Source organism: Anastrepha obliqua, chromosome 6 (assembly GCF_027943255.1).
Source record: "Anastrepha obliqua isolate idAnaObli1 chromosome 6, idAnaObli1_1.0, whole genome shotgun sequence".
Lineage (NCBI taxonomy): Eukaryota > Metazoa > Arthropoda > Insecta > Diptera > Tephritidae > Anastrepha > Anastrepha obliqua.
Genome location: NC_072897.1, coordinates 76253290 through 76271209, shown reverse-complemented (window position 1 = coordinate 76271209; position 17920 = coordinate 76253290). Strand labels below are relative to the sequence as shown.

Sequence of the window (17920 nt, the reverse complement as noted above, 5' to 3'; positions counted from 1 at the left end):
AACCGTGCTCTACTCCTAGCTAAGGATGGATAGTTGCAGAAGGACAGTTCTACTGTTTCTTCCTCTTCCTGAACTCTGAAACTTCTGCAGTGTTCATGAGAAAATACTCTTAGCCTAAAAGAGAGTCTAGCTAAAAACCTTAGGCTGGTGACACAAGCCACGACCTTCGAGATGTTCTGTCTTTTTTTATCTACATATAATATTTGCGGCCAAATTAGTCTGGTTGTAACACAAGTATTTTCATGTCTCCATTGGCTATTGGGCTCTGGAGAATATTATGTTTTATCCTTAATTTACAAGTTGTCATAGGAATTCTAATATTACCTCTGTTTTCAAGTTAGCTCATGCAATTTCCTTCAATATCTCCTTGTCCCAAAACCCATATAAGGCTGACTTTGAAGACAATGCTAATATCATTTAGAGCTGCCAGGCATTCCTGAGGGACCTCTGATCTTAGTATAACTGTCTCCATTGATTTGATGACCGTCTGGCTGTCTGAGAAGATATTTATCGTAGTTTTTGTTACGGCGTGTTTGTTGAAGTACACAGTTACCTAATAGAAGCAACAATAGTCTGGAAATCGGACATCTATTTAAATCCTCATTCTTTTGAAAAAAACTCCATAGCCTACTTTATTTTTTCGCTTGGATCTATCCGTGTATAAATTTATTTCTTCTCTTCTCTATGGTCTTTGAGTTTGACACTCTCTTATTGACTAAGTAAGCTTTGGAAATAAATTTGAAGATAATTGATATGCTTTCTATACTAGTTTCCTTTAGAACCTCTGATGGTGTGTTCAAGGAGAGAGTTTCCTTGCTTTGATACTATTGGGTTGTTGCAATTATGCCATCCACAAGCCAACCTTTTATGTGAAAGTGTCCGGTGCGTAGTCTCAAGGAAACTTTAAGTGCGGGAATGCTGCAAGTTATTGGGTGAATTGTTTTAGACCCACCAGGAGTTATAAGGCGATACTCATTGTCATAAGTGTTCCATAACTCCTTTTGTTGCTCTCTACATGTAGTACAAGGTATCGTTTTTTTTTCGTTCGTCTATACGTAGTGGCGTAGCGTATGCTGAAGACTTCTAGCTCGGCTATTTCATTACCTAGAATTCCACCGTGCCCTGGAATACGCATTAATTTTATTTTATTCTTTAGTACAATTTTTATTTTTATTTATTTGAAAGAGTAACAACTAATTAATAATTATTACACTTGAAAATTGAATATATTTAAATTGTTTAAAAAAAACTTTATAAGGGGGGAAGCGCGTACCAAAATGAATATTGCCTGTAGCGCCGCGTAATTAAAAAGGAACACCGCACTCGTCCGATTAACAATTCAAAAATGACTTTATTTTCCATGTTCTGTCCTTATATTATGCCTAAAACTAAGATAAAAGAAATAGCGGAAATGGAAGAACAATACGTGGAGAGTTAGAGTGAGTATGTAGTTAAGTAAATAGAAATAGAAAGAACGGAAAATATAGCTGTAGAAATAGAGTCAATGATTGAAAGTAAATAGAAACAGGTAAAGAAGGTAGCGAAAGCGAGAAACAGTAATGTACAAATAGAAAATAACTTAATATTAAGCTCAAATATAATTTAAGTTACATATTTTATTTTATTCATTCACATTTTCATATTTATATATTTTATTTTATTCATTTACCTACTTATCAATTATTAATTTATTATTAGTTTTCATTTATTACATTCCAATTTATTGTAGATTATTTTATTATATTAAAGTAATTGCCAGAATCTGGCTTAACAACACGCATAATATTACAGCGTTGGCTACCAGGGCCTTCGGCTTATTGCTAAAAGAAAAAAAATGTTTTAATAGAATTTAAAAATATTTAAAGTTATTGGAAAATGCATGACTGATGGTACTCATGTTCATTCGTACTAACATGTGTGAGTATCATATTATATATACGCCCCCCGTATGTACGATTAAGCGCATAGATGTACGCCCGTATATTCACTAACGAACATTTGTACAATGTCCAACAAAGATTGTTTACATACATATATTAAAAGTAATGCTATATACAAGAAAAAATAATGGTTAAATAGGTAGATAAATAAATTTATAAATGATGTTAATATCAGAGAATGTTAATGCAATGAGAAGGAGCAAATGTTAAATGAGCTTTTTTCGAGTACTAATTTGTAGATTCATACTAAGGGATTTTTAAATTCAACTTTCCTCACTAGTGGGGGATTGCAGATTTTTACTACGCAAGTGGAGAGTTTCTATATTTACTTACCACGCTAGGACAGGAATTCAGATTTTTTCTGCGTTTACCACACTACTAAGGGATTTCATAAGATTTTTCGCCACACTACTAAGGGATTCGACTTATTTCATGCCCACAGCGAGGCGAATAAATTTGGGATTAAGAAGGCCGCGCGGCAGTTCATTTGTGGTGCAGAAGCTAAAGTCGGCGGAATTATTCGTTTTGTTTTTTGGCACGTATTTAATTCAGGTTCAAGTCCTGAAGTCATATTTTTTTCCTTCCATATTTTTTTTTTTTACAATTCAAACCAGGAAAGTTTGGTAAAATTTTTGTGTTTATTTTAATTAAAATTTCTTTAAAATACTGTTTTTTTTGTATTTCATAAATGGAAATTTCTTTTCGGTTCATACTGGATATGACCTGATTTTTATATAAATCAATCAAAACACAAAATATGTATGTACATGTGTCTTTAATCTCTTTTATCAAATCCAAATTATATTGATGAGAAAATGTCATTCTAATATCCGTCCAGAAAGCCAAACGCTCATACACACATACATATGCATATAATTACGTGTACAAACTTTCAACTTACACAGAATATGTGCATATAAAACTGCGAATCGAATAAATGACTGATTTAGAAAAGTTCATTAGTAATTATAGTTTAACGCAATCGTGAAAGACGTGTCGTGTATGCAGTACATAGTCCCATTGTTGAGTTCAATTTAATATTAGATAAAATACTTTATTGTTTTTCAACTTTTGTTAAATTGTTTATAATTTTCTGTGAGTTAAGTAGGTTTTGTTTGTAAAGAAATGTGTATAAATACGGAACATTTTTGTAAAATATATTGAGAAAAAATTGTAACTTTGTCAATTGAAGCAGCAAGTTTCATTATTTTGGGCAATTGTTGGATACAGGACTCTCCCCGCAGCATTAAGGATAGAAGACTCTCCCCGCAATCAACGTTATTGGTCCTTCCCGCATCGATTTCTTCCTGCAACGTTACTGGTCCTTCCCGCATCGATTTCTTCCTGCAACGTTACTAGTCCTTCCCGCATCAATTTCTTCCTGCAACATTATTGGTCCTTCCCGCAACAGATTTGTAGCCGCACACAGGATTCTCCCCGCAACATTTTTGGTCCTTCGAGCCGGATATAGTCACTCCGCTTGCCTTTTGCATATACGCATTCGCTTGTGTACATACATACGCGTAGCAAAAGGCGCAACGATTATTAAGAAAATTATTTTTGTGCATTGTGTGTACGTTTGTGCAGCCGTTCCTGCATTTAACATCGCGAAAATTCTAAAAACCCGTCGTTTGCTTTTCTGTCATATTAAAAATGTCGAATTCCACTAAAACGCGCGATTCCGCTCTCAATGCCATTAAACGGTATATGGCAAAAAGTATTGACGAGGCATTCACTATGGATGCAGAAAATATTGCAAGCTACCTTCAGTTATTGAGTGAACAGTGGGTTCGTTTTAACGTTGCTCAAGACGCTGTAGAAATTACGTGTGGTGCCGATGTTATTGAAATTGAAGAAAATGTGCGTATCCAAGCCGAAACTTGGTACTCTACAGCTTCAGCTAACTTTAGCCGCGTGAAAAATTGTCGTACTAATTCGCAAGATAGCTCCACAAAGGCATCTGTGTCCACGGTTATACGTTTACCGAAAATGGAGTTGCCCACATTCTCCGGTGACTCTACAGAATGGATTGGTTTTTTCGACGCGTTTTCTTCGTTAGTTGATAATAACTCTGCTTTAACAGATGGACAAAAGTTGCACTATCTCCGAAGCTGCTTGAAAGGTGACGCGTTGAAAATTATCAGTGGTTTTAAAATATGTGACGCAAATTACGTTGAAGCTTGGGGTCTATTAACATCGCGGTATAAGGTTATTCGTGTAATTGTGGAATCTCATCTTCGCGCGTTGGCTGAAATTAAAAGAGCTACGCATGACAATGCTGACGCAATCAAAGGTGTAATTGATGCGTTCCAACAGCATATTCGCGAGCTTAAAGCGTTGGGTCGTCCGATTGAGTTTTGGGATGATTGGTTGGTACATGAGGTCGTCAGTAAGTTGGCATTCGAAACGCGTAAGCAGTGGGAGTTATCGCTCGTTAGTGATGATCCTCCATCTTTTGAGCAACTAATAACATTTTTAGAGATAAGATGCCGATCGTTATCGATGTTTTCGTCGTCAACAACATCAGTACCAATTAAGGTTAAAACTGCATCATCAAGCAAGTCGACAAATGTGTTCCACACGATATCAAAACAAAGTAACGTGTGTGCATATTGTAGTGGACCTCATAAAATTTACAGTTGTGAAAAATTTCGTGAATTGGACTTGTCTACAAAATCACAGTTCGTGAAGCAAGGACACATATGCTTCAACTGCTTAAGTTCAGGTCACTATAAAGACCGTTGTAACAGTGCTTCCACTTGCCGCATGTGTAAACAACGTCATCACACTCTGTTGCACGGTGCTTTGCAGTCAACGACCGTTACCGCAGTGAACAATTACGCGACGCATTCGTTATGTGCTGCTGACGCCACATCAAAGGTAAGCGCAAAAACTTGTGAATTTCCAGCAAGCGTCGACGTTCCACGCGTTTCTTCATGCTTGAACTCGAGCTCCAATCCACCCATAGCTGTAGAAAGAGTTGTGCTGTTATCCACCGCATTAGTGAAGGTACGCGACTGTTCTGGTAATTGGCAGCCCGCACGTGCACTTTTCGATTCTGGATCACATGCTTCCTTTGTAACCGAAGCGTGTGTGCAACGCTTAGGCCTGCCGCGATCAACATCTGAAGTAAACATTACTGGAATTGGGTCAGCGCAAGAAGGACGAGCTAGAGGTGAAGTATCACTTTCTCTTTCTTCTTTCTCTACAAATCAATGCTTTACTGTCAAAACGTTAATTCTGTCTAAAATTACAAGCGACTTGCCAACACAGACTATAGCTACTTCATCGTGGCCACATATCCGAGGTTTGTTTTTAGCCGATCCCCATTTTATGAAGCCTGGACGGGTCGATATATTGATTGGAATGGACGTTATGGATCAACTGATCTGTACAGAACTTCGTAAGGGTCCATCTGGAGCTCCTATGGCTCAACTGACGGTCTTTGGGTGGACTCTGTTTGGAAGCGTGAATGGATCTGAGCCTGATATGCCACGCTTACAGTCGTTACATTGCGATGTTCATTTGGATCGAGCATTGAACAAGTTATGGGAGTTAGAGGAAGGTCCGCAAAAAACGTTTCTTACGCATGAGGAGCGTTACTGTGAAGACCATTTTGAAACAACGCATCGAAGGGAACCTAACGGACGGTTTGTCGTCGAATTGCCGCTGAAGCCCGATGTAGCTCTGGGAGAGTCGCGAAACTTTGCTATCCGGAATTTGTTACGACTTGAAAGAAGACTCGCTTGTGACTCCGATCTTCGTTTACGCTACAATGAGTTCATTCATGAACTATCATATGCAGGTCGCGTCAGAGACTATGAATCCAACGTATTATATGCCTCATCATCCTGTTTTAAAGGAAAGTAGTACCACGACCAAATTGAGGGTTGTATTTAACGCGTCCGCAAAATCAACTTCCGGAAATTCGCTGAATGACGCATTATTTATAGGACCCCAATTGCAGGAAGATTTATACTCCATCTTACTTCGCTTTAGAACACACCGCTATGCTGTAACAGCAGATGTCGCCAAAATGTTTCGTCAAATCTGCGTATCCTTAAAACACGCCGATTTGCAACGCATCGTATGGCGTAGCCACCCATCCCTGCCTATCCAAGATTTTCGCATGGTTCGCGTAACGTACGGAGTGGCAGCTGCATCTCATCTAGCTGTCCGATCACTTCAACAGACGGCAAGAGATTCGTCGAATGATTGTGCTAGGGCTGTTAGTGTTATTCTCAAGGATTTTTACATGGATGATCTACTTACTGGTGCATCTAGTAAAGAAGAACTTCGATTGTTGCAGCAAAATATTTCCGAAATATTGAGGGAAGGGGGGTTTGAACTTCGTAAGTGGGCATCGAACTGCGCTGAGCTAATCGCAAGCATTTCTAATGCATCTACGAACATATCACATTATATTGTCGACGATAAGGATGTTCACGCTTTAGGTCTTATCTGGAACACAGAAGGAGACTATCTCACGTTTGCTATTAACTTGAGGGAACCGCCAGTTAAGTTGACCAAGCGCATGTTTCTATCAGATGCAAGTACGCTCTTCGATCCTCTGGGCCTGCTTGCTCCCGCTACTATAAATTCAAAAATTTGGTTTCAAGACATATGGCGCACTAAGGTAGGTTGGGATGATATCATTCCTGAGTCTATCGCAACGAAGTGGTTGGAGCATCGCATAGAACTCAAGAAACTGGCACATTTGAAGGTGAAACGTTGGTTTGGTACTGAAGTAGCTGGGACATTTACGCAATTGCACGTATTCGCAGACGCGTCCGAGCGGGCTTACGCCGCCGTTTTGTATGCACGAACAACACAAAGCGACGGTAGCATTATTGTGTCATTAATTTCGTCGAAAACCAAGGTAGCTCCGCTTAAGCCGACAACGTTGCCACGTCTTGAATTATGCTCCGCTCATCTTGCTGCTAAACTAGTGCGAAGCGTGCTGCACTGCTGGTCTGATCTCCGTTATCCGCTTTTCGCTTGGACTGACTCTACTATAACATTGGCATGGTTACAAGCTCACCCCAGCAGATGGGTGACATTTATAGCCAACCGCGTCGCTGATATTCAAGAAGTTTTGCCTCCCGAATGTTGGAACCACGTTCGTTCTGAACAGAATCCTGCAGATTGTGCTTCAAGAGGTATAACTCCCTCCGAATTATTACGTCATCAATTGTGGTGGGCTGGTCCTATTTTCCTGAAAAGCGCTGAACAATTGTGGAAGCAGAAAAAATCTAAAGAGCACACTACAGAGCTGGGCATACGAAAGAGTATTCGTGCCCATGTGATTAATTCTACAGATCATTGGTCCGTGATGACAAAATACTCATCGTATTCTAAGCTGCGTCGAGTTATTTCCTATGTTTTACGTTTTTTGACTAACATTGGGGCTAACAGACGGCTTAATGTTATAAAGCGTTTTGGTACACCGAGTTGCCAAGAGTTATTTGAAGCTGAACTTCGCCTAATAAGGTATACGCAACAGTTTTATTTTTCTAATGAAATTTCTCTTTGCAGCGCTAAAAGACCAATCCCACTTCGCAGTAGTCTTTTGCGTCTGCAGCCCTTTCTGGATGGGACTTGTGTTCTACGTGTTGGAGGAAGAATAAAAAACGATGAAATCGCTCCAGATGTTAGGCATCCCATTATCTTGCCTAAGAATTGTCCGCTTGCTAAGTTAATAATCTGCGAAATACACAAGGTCACTTTGCACGCTGGGCCCCGCATTATGCAAACTGTCTTACAACGTCGTTATTGGGTTATCGGCGCTCGTAGCTTGATCCGTAATATATACCATAAGTGCGTGAAATGCACTTATTTGAACCGCAATCTTACCACACAAGTCATGGGTGATCTACCTGTCATTCGTACAACCTACGCCCGTTGTTTTACTCACACTGCTGTTGACTTCGCTGGACCTTACCTCTACAAATTCACCCAAGGAAGAGGAGCTAAGGCTACCAAAGGCTACATTTGTTCGTTTATTTGTATGTGCACTGGTGCGATGCATCTCGAATTTGTTGGTGACCTGTCAACACCAGCTTTCCTAAATGCGTTTAAAAGGTTCACCAATCGTCGAGGATTTTGTAAGGTCATGGCATCAGATAACGGTACAAATTTCGTTGGAGCCGAGAAGGAGTTGCGCATTGCATTTCAACAGTGCATGGCTGATATTAAACTTCGCTCTTTCTTTGCGGACTCGAATATCGAATGGCGATTTAATCCACCGGCTGCACCCCATATGGGAGGTTACTGGGAGACCGGAGTCAAACGTGTTAAGTATCATTTAAAACGCGTATTAGGAGAAGTTCCACTATCATACGAAGAGTTCAACACACTTTTGACTGAAATAGAAGCTTGCGTAAACTCTCGTCCACTCTGTGACAACTCTGAAGCTGCTGGTGACTTAGAAGTTTTAACTCCCGGACATTTCATAGTCGGTGAACCGCTGAAGTCAATACCGGAACCTGAGGGTCAAGGGTTTCGTGGAAATCTTCGACAGCGATGGCAAGCAATTTCTGCCATGAGACAACATTTCTGGCGTCGTTGGAGAGACGAGTACCTCGTGAGCTTACAACGTCGCACTAAATGGTTTCGTTCTTCACGCAACATTGAAGAAGGGGATGTGGTTGCTGTATTCAACGAGCCTAATCCTCCGACGAAGTGGACGATTGCACGAGTGATCAAATGCCATCATGGCACCGATGGACGCGTAAGAGTAGTTACGTTGAAAACACCGCATGGCGAATTGGTTCGCCCTATAGTCAAACTTTGCCTTTTGCCAACGAGAGGAGATTTATTTCATGAAGAAACTAATAACTTATCGTAAATGTTTTTCAAGGCTTTTCATTTTCTTTTTAATATTTTGTTTTGAACTTATTCAGATAGTTCAAGGGCGGCGGTATGTTGAGTTCAATTTAATATTAGATAAAATACTTTATTGTTTTTCAACTTTTGTTAAATTGTTTATAATTTTCTGTGAGTTAAGTAGGTTTTGTTTGTAAAGAAATGTGTATAAATACGGAACATTTTTGTAAAATATATTGAGAAAAAATTGTAACTTTGTCAATTGAAGCAGCAAGTTTCATTATTTTGGGCAATTGTTGGATACAGGACTCTTCCCGCAGCATTAAGGATAGAAGACTCTCCCCGCAATCAACGTTATTGGTCCTTCCCGCATCGATTTCTTCCTGCAACGTTACTGGTCCTTCCCGCATCGATTTCTTCCTGCAACGTTACTAGTCCTTCCCGCATCAATTTCTTCCTGCAACATTATTGGTCCTTCCCGCAACAGATTTGTAGCCGCACACAGGATTCTCCCCGCAACACCCATATTTGACTCAGGTTCAAGTCCCTTAGATATTTTTCTTTGTTCGATATTTTTATTTAATTTTTTGTATTTGGTTTAATTAGAATTGATTTAAAATAGTGTATTCATGTTTTTCTAATACCTGTTATTTAGAAATTTATTTTTTATATAACATTATTCATACTTCTTTTGAATTGATTTATATGTATATTAAAACAGCCATAAAGACAATCATATAAATATGCATTCCTATATTCAATACCTTTAGTCAAATCTGAACTACTTACATACACATATTGATGAGAAAATGTTCTAATATCCATGGATGCATCCAGAAAGCCACACGCGCATACACGCATATGTATATAAATATATATAAATACATATGTATATACAAGCCTTCAACGAACGCAAAATGTATGCATATAAAAAACAACAACTGCGACCGTCTTCTTGTCCGTCAGTGAAAAGATGGGATATGTATACCCTATGAGCAAAAAGAACCAGGAAGGTGATGTTGACTGTTTTCTTCGATTGCCAAGGCATATTCCACCATGAGTACCTTCCATCGGGCCAGACAGTCAATAAAGAATATTATTTATCCGTTTTGAAGCCTTTGAGAGATGCTGTATGTTGTAAACGGCCGATAATGTGAGCAAACAATTCTTGGATTTTGCGTGATGATAACGCGCCATCGCACCGATCAAAGAGATCAAAGAGAATACGACAAAGGAGCTGAAGGCCATGTCGGCCTACCGGGGCTCTTTGGAGGACTGGGTTAAACGTTGGCACATGTTTGTTGCTGCAGACGGGTTATATTTTGTAGGAGATATTATAAATTTGCCTGAAATTTAACTCTGTTATGTTTTATTTAAACATTCCCGGTACTTTTTAATCATAGGGTACATATATGCGGCTTTGCGGACAGAAATGTGTGATTCGCTGGATTTGTTCAAGGAATCTAAGTCGCATTAACTCGCGACTGTCGAACAGTTAGAAGACATATTTACATACATATAAGGGTGCATACATACATACGGAGCCGCGGCCACTCGACATGACAAAAATTCAAGATTTATCAAATATTGGCAAATAACTCCACGCGAAATATTCCAATATTGACTATTTTCGAATGGTCGCGAAAGTTGGCATATGGGCGGCTCGTTTTATGAATGAAATTGAAATATGAGCCCTAACTTATGAATGAACTTTTTGTTTTTGTTCTAAATTGTTCAGCGCCGTCGCTGATAGAATCATGGCCGCTGCGACTGCGTCTACGAATGTATTTTGTTTTTGTAGTCGCTAGGCTTAGATTTTAGCTTCGGGCGACATGCGCATGTGAGGTATGTGTTTTTGTTGTGTTCTAGAACATTAAAGCGGCCATCGCGTTGCGCTTGCTGTTGTTTTTGCGTCTATCAAAGTATTGTGTTTTTGTAAGTACAATATTAGGAATATCGACTGGTGAAAGACAAAAGTCCGCGGAAGCAAGAAGGGAGCGCTGTGCTCGCGCATATGTATGCATGAATGTATGAACGTGCATGGATATAGTAACATATGAATACAATTATTTTGTAGGAAGTTTAGAAGGCAAGTAGGTATATATGTAAGTATATATGCTAGGACATAAAGTGGGTATATATACCTACATAGAGCAGAATTGTTAGGAAGAAACTCGTTCACTAGTGCGTATGTGTATTTGATTTCTTGTAAGAATGTGATGTGCTGTGACATGTGTACATACATAAGTCAAGCTTATTGGGATACATGCATATGTGCATACGTATGAAAGGAAGATGATGTTCTTGCGCTTGTGCATTATTGTTTTTCATATACAAATGTACATACATACATACATATGTATGTAAATGCTGTAGAATACATAAACTATAAATTGACATACAGTATAAAATAAGTGTGGATTTATCTTAAACCGTTATTTTTTTCTGAATGCAAATACCTCCTATTGACATGTGCATACATATTATGTATACCTTTTGTTCACAACGCAGGCGGAGAAATAAACGCTCTGCGTATTTATCCTCCCCACGTGACTCGCCATCAATTCTCGGCGCAAACTTTTTTTTTTTCGTTTTTAAATTTTTTTTTTTTTAATGTAATCGTAAAAAATTTTTTAATAAATTTTATGTATCCGCTTATCATTTCAAAAGTAACAAAATGGTAAAAAATAAGCAAGAAATAAACGCACCGCCTATTTTTCCTCGCCACATGTTAGACTCGATTTCAATTCCCGGCGCAAACTTTTTTTATTAATTTTTTTTTTAAAGTCGTTTTTTTTTAATGTAATTGAAAAAAAAATTATGTAAAAAATTTTACGTATTCGCTTATTATTTCAAAAATACGAAAATAGTAAAAATTTAATTGGTTTAATGTCGAGGTGAGAAATGTGTTGTGTGTTGAGGTGAAAGATGTGTGGTGTTTCTAATTTTTGTGTGGGAAAAAGTCAGTGAGGTGTCTATAAACTCGGTGTGCTAAATTCCTTTACTACAAATCTTTCAAATCTCAATTGTACTAAAAATTCTTAACAGTAACATTTGCACCTTCTCATTCCATTAACATTCTCTGTTAATATGTACTATCGGTATCGCGAAGCTTTAGGTAGGATGATGGTTTATTATTGTTAAAAATGGAGGTTCTTATTTGTTTGAGTCCAGCACATTCGTCCAGAAGTGAAGAACAGTGTTGTCAGTAGAGCTGCAAAAGGAGCAGGAATGAAGGTGAGCAGATGAATATATCGGCGTTTCCCGTTGTAGCAGTGATGACAACTACACCAATCGCTAGCGAAACATTCCTGAATATATATTTTTTACGAGCTTCTTAATGTCTTTATCGATGAAGTGTTCGGATAGATGTAACGGTTGTCTGGAAGCTTCTTTAGCAAGTTCGTCAGCTTTCTCGTTCCCGCGAATACCGGCATGACCTGGTATCGACATACTTTTTATGGAATCCTTATGTTTTAGAAGTATTTTGCGAATTTTTTTAATTAGTGGGGTGTTGTTAATGTAGTTAACAAGGCCTTCGAATATGGATTTACTATCACTGCATATCAGATATTGTTTTCCACTACGGGAGGTAAACCTTACCGCCTCAAATATTGCAGCTGCTTCAGCTGTAAATATCGAGCAATATGTTGGCATTGCAGCAGCCGAAATCAAACCACCAAGCTCGTTTGTCACTGCAAACGTAGTGCTGGTGTCAGACTTCGATCCGTCTGTAAAAATAAACTCCCAGTTACCTCTAAGAGGTTCAACAAATTTGTTATAGAATTGTCTGTATTTGTTACGGCTGGTAGAAGATTTTGGATATTTTAATAAAGTGGTGATGAAGATAGCCTAGAGCGTTAGTACAGAAACAATGTCGAGGTGCTTGAATAAGTTTAAAATGCGCGATATTGCTGATGGTGAGTTGGACTTGGCTTTTTGAAGCCATTCTGAGTCCTGCTTCGGATAGAATTACCTTTATTGGAGACGTGGGAAAAGCGCGGATACTTCTCCTGGCCGCAGCATGATATGGTGTTTGTAGGCGTTTGATATGTCTTCTGGCGCAGTGTCCGTATATTGCGAGTCCGAAATCGATTTTAGAAAGTATAATGGCTTTTGTTATATTGATAAGAGTTCTTATATGTACTAGGCAATGTTTAGATGAGAGGTATTTAACAATAAGTCTAGAGAATAAGCTTAGTCTAACATATTTACAATGATCTTTCAAAGTATATCTCTTATCAAATATAATGCCTAATATTTTTAAACTATTAGTATGGGGGATTGGAGAATTAAAAATGGAAAGGGTAGGGAAGACGCATTTATGTTTCCTGCAGATATGGAAAGATGTGCTTTTGTTAACAAACAGATTAGCTGCGGATATTTTTGACCAAATGTTTAAGTCCTCCAAGATATTAGAGAATGCGGTTTTTATTATAGTTAGGCCTTTGATTTTCGAAAAAATAAGGACGTCATCCGCATAAACGAAATGCTCAATTTGGGTATGTGACGAAATAATCCGGCTAATTACGTTGAACGCAATCGTGAATAGGATAACTGATAACGGCGGCCCTTGAGGGATACCATTGAAAAGGGAAACAATTTTTGATTTCTGATTATTTGCACGAACAAAAAATTTGCAATTGCAGAGGAAGGAATTTACGACATTGAATATTTTTTCACCAACTTTCCAACGTTTTAGTTCTAGTAATACGCAATGCGCAATTCTGTCATATGCCTTTTCAAAGTGTAAACTAAGTATTGAGTCGTCATTTTTAGACGGTAGGGCTTTAGTACTTAGTAAAATGATCAAATAATAGAAGGGGCTCTATTAACCTTACACCCTTCCGAAAAGCAAATTGATGTGGGTTTATTAGATCATTCTGTTCGGCAAACCATACAAGTCGCCGAGAAATGATATTTTCTAATACTTTTGACATGCAAGATAATAGCGAAATTGGTCTATAATTTGAAATCAGAGAATTGGGTCTGTTCGGTTTTGGGATAGGTATAATCCCAGCAGTTTTCCCTGCTTGTGGGTATAAACCTCGGTCTAAAATCAGATTATATAATCTTACAAGCTTTGATTTCACAGCAAAAGGAATATTTCGTATAATAGGATACGATATTTTGTCTGCACCTGGAGTTTTGCCTTTCATTGAGGAAATAGTACTGTCAAATTCAAATAATGTGACAGGAGCATCAGCGCTTGAAGCAGAGAGTGTAGGAGAGTGATTTCGATAGTTTTCGTTTTTGGTGTTTGCATTTAACGTACAATATTAAAATCTGGACTAAAATTTGAAGAGTGGGAGTAGTCTGACCATGTGCCTGCAAATTTATCGGCTATAATTTGGGGATCGCACATCGGGCCTTCTGGGGAATGAATAAAGGCGATGTGATTCCGTTGGGGTGACGATGTAAGTGTTTTTATATCTGCCCATACTTTTTTTGGACTAGAGGACGGAGTGATTTCCTACGTAAGTTTTTCAAGAGGTTTTCGTTTTGAATATTTAAGTTCTCGCCTGAAAACAGCATTGGCTTTTTTGTAATTTACATAAGGTTTGTCAGTTCTGGTCCGTTTGTATTGACACCATAAGCTTTTCTTTGTATTTCTAAGTATTGATAAAAGCTGTGACCAATAAGGTAATTTGGTAGAGAACTTTTTTGTGTTTGTTTATGATATGGAAAGGTGAGCAGCCTCTTCATTGATGTTCGTTGAGTATGGCTTATTTCTAGACAGATATAATAAAAAGTTGGAGAGTTTTGCCAATCAGCTTTTCTGTTATGAATTTGGCAACAGGTTTGACTTGGTAGGAAAAGAGGATTGCAAGTGAGGAAATGATAGGGAAGTGGTCACTATAGTGCAAGTCATCCAGTGTTTTGGATGATAGTTTAGGAGCTATGGATGCTGAAAGTGGAAAAATGGACAACTAAGTTTTTGGAGAGGATTATGTCCTCTATTATGGTTCCTCTTTTGTTGGCAGAAGCGGAGCCCCAAAGGGGCTTCACGCGTTAAAGTCTCCTAATAATATGATTGGAGTTGAAAAAGGGTATAGAATGTTGTTTAGATCCCTGTTACTAAAATCTTGATTTGGGGGAATGTAGCACGTAATTATTGTTACTTTAAAACCAATGTCGACTTCAAAAGCTAACGATTGGATGTTTGAGTTGATAGGTATTTGCTTATGGATAGCTGATTTTTTTACAAATACGGCAATGTCTTGTTTACTGTAAGTATTTTGTGGACTATTAAGTAAATAACTGACATAATTCATAGGGGGATAAGCTGATTTTCTGGCTGGGATATGTGTCTCTTGTAGCGCAATTATTTCGGGAGTAAATTCTGTAATTATTATAATAAATTTAAATCTGGATAATTGTTAAAAAGGCCATTAAGATTCCACTGTAGTATTCTCATGTTTCATTAGCAATGAATACTGTATTACTAGTATCAGTATCAGAATTGCCGGGAGGGAAAACAGCAGAGGCGCTGAGGTAGGAATTAAGTTGAGGCATGATGAAATGAATAATGAGATAGCGCCTATCGTGGTGCCGTTACTTTGCTCTCAGGGATTATGACAATGAGTTACGTGGTTTTAGCTCCAGTATGACCAGATTACCATTTTCGTAACTTGATTTAGCATTTTTTTTGTTATTTAGTCTCGGAGTCTTAGTTCTTTCTTCATGACATTTTTCTAGCCTGTTCTAATTAAAAGTAATGTTTGTAATTTTGTAAAATATACATTTTCTTAAAATTAGTTCAATAATTCATTTAGGTTTATTTAGCTTTACTTTTTTTAACATCTGGTAGCATTGCCCGCGATTGCAGTTGTTGTTGGTGTTCTTCTGCTTTCAGCAGTGAAATCTCTCTCTCGCTATTGCAGTCCTGCCTAGCTTTGTATATAAAAACGCACTAAAATGCAAATTTAAAGAAAATAAAACACCAAATTTTTATTGAATTACTTAAAGAACTTTGTATGCGTGACAAATTGTCTTTAGAATGTGCGTTTTTTTAAATAAATGTGATATGCTTGTGTATAGTTTGATTTATGAGTTTTTTTTGTTAAGCGAGACTCTTTTGTTAAAGGAACGACTTTTTTGCTATATTTGAGGTTATGTAACCAGATAAGGTACTCTTTTTGCAAAAATGTCCGTATGGTTTCTTTGGTATTTTCTGGTATTTTGTGGCCTATTTTTACAATGAAGAAACGGAAGAAACGATTGCACCTCTATGGTTTTAATTCGCCTTCAGTAAGTTCAAACGCTTTTTAAAATGTGTTAAAAGGTTTTCAACCTGAAGAAGAGTTGAGAGAAGAATATTTAATATTCTTGCATAACCTTAAATGGAGCAAAAATTAAATTTGCACTTTCAAATTATCAAATTTTATAAGAGTCAAACAATTTTCATTAGCACTAAAATCTTCTCAGAGTGACCTTTTTTAACCTTTTTTTGTTTAATAATATATACAATATATTCTTTTTAACTTAAAGTTTCGGTAGCTTCAAATTAAAAAAAAGAAACAAATACGAAACATCATTTTGGGTATAAAACAGCACTAAATTTATTCTGAAGAGCAAATGGTTGGAAACACTGCACAACTCGGAAAAACGTGACGTCACGCACTCTTGATGGGCGCAATCTTCTTTCTATCATTCTTGCATCGGTACTAAGAGACTTACTTTGTACTGAAGGCGTTTGCGGGGATGGTGACAATTTGTTCAAGGCCTTTGTTCGTGTTGACATTTTTGGCATGTTAGTAAGCTCAAACAATTTAACAGGTGAAATAAGAAGGTTTTTTCACAGTATTTCAAGTAGTCATATTAAACTTGATTAAAAGATTTACGTAGTATTTCAGCAAACTAACACTCAGTGGGTTAAATAAAAATACGGATTAAACTGCAACTACTCAAAAACACGTCTACTCTGTCTGCTGATACATTCACAATTCTATACCAAGGAACATACTTATCCGCAAAGTTGGAAGATAACAGACGCCGTACCAATAGCAAAGCCACTCAAACCACGTTCGGCAGTTATTAGTTCGTCCTATTTTCCTACTACCCTGCTTAGGAAAGGTTAGGTTAGGTTAGCCTGGTTGGCAATAAGCCACGCATAGACCTTTTGGTCCCTAGCGATACCAGATGGAGACCGACCTTTATGACATCATGTAGGATGTCAGCGCTTTTGGCGAATCTAAGTAGGGCTGGGGGCTCCGCTTTTGAGACGTCTTCCAGACCCTCACACAGTGGGGCTCCCAGGTATCTTAGTCGCGTTTTGGATAATGCCGGACAAACGCACAGAAGGTGTTCTAAAGTCTCCTCAACATCCTCTCTGCATTTCTCCGTGTTAGCAATCCCTATCTTATGCGCATGTGCAGCCAATAGATTATGACCTGTTAGCATACCTATGATAGTTCTGCATTCCTTTCGTGAGAGCGTAAGTACGAATTGAGTCAGTTTTTTGTCGTTAGTTCTACACATGACTTTTGCTGTTTTGCATGTGGTCAGGTTAGTCCACCTAGCTTCCACTTGCCTTTTCATGTGGTCGTCCATTTCGTTGTATATTGTGTTTAGCGGTTTTGGTATGTCGTTCTCTTGTTCAAATGGTAGTCTCACAGCACTTTTTACTATAGGAAAGATATTCGAGAAAATTGTAGCTCAACAAATTATGTGGTTTGCAGAGAAAAGTAAATCCTAACCAAAATTGGTGAATGGTCTCTGATATCGGGAACAAAATTATCATTTCAAAAATGTAGCACTTTACATATTTGCCGCAAAAAATATGTAATGGCTTTAACTTTAGATAAAATGTTAATATTCCAAATGTTAGTGTTCAAAGTTTTAGGTCATAATTTGACCCTAACCTTAGCTTTAAAAATCATTTTCTATATTTGAGAAAAAAATGATTTATGAAACTAAATATTATTAAGTTCCTCTCTTTGCAACGATCAAAAATTCGTATCAATATCCTCATCAACACCACGAAAGTTCTAAAACTCTCTGTTATTGACTACAGCCTTCCAATTTCCGAACATCACTCGGAAAATTTACTTAAAAAACTTTACGCCCCATATCACGTGGCTAACAGACGCGGCATTAGCACCATATATCCAACGGCTACAGCTTATTCCAAAAATGTTTTACTCCTTTCAGCA

General features: G+C 37.8%; 1 protein-coding gene across 1 annotated transcript; it reads left to right on the top strand.

Moving 5' to 3' along the window:
• The first annotated feature begins 3593 nt into the window (after positions 1-3593).
• LOC129250752 (uncharacterized) lies at positions 3594-8787 on the top strand. The gene is made up of 3 exons (XM_054890350.1): positions 3594-5806; positions 5940-7430; positions 7476-8787. Exons 1-3 carry the CDS (start codon positions 3594-3596, stop codon positions 8785-8787), a joined length of 5016 nt encoding a protein of 1671 aa, XP_054746325.1.
• The last annotated feature ends 9133 nt before the right edge of the window (positions 8788-17920 follow it).

What these genes read in the sequence shown, in the direction of transcription:
- LOC129250752 (XM_054890350.1), top strand. Translation starts at nt 3,594, where the DNA reads ATGTCGAATTCCACTAAAACGCGCGATTCCGCTCTCAATGCCATTAAA. An exon ending in TCATCCTGTTTTAAAGGAAA is followed by an intron (nt 5,807 to 5,939) that starts GTAGTACCACGA and finishes ACTTCGCTTTAG; the next exon opens with AACACACCGCTATGCTGTAA. An exon ending in GCTGAACTTCGCCTAATAAG is followed by an intron (nt 7,431 to 7,475) that starts GTATACGCAACA and finishes TTCTCTTTGCAG; the next exon opens with CGCTAAAAGACCAATCCCAC.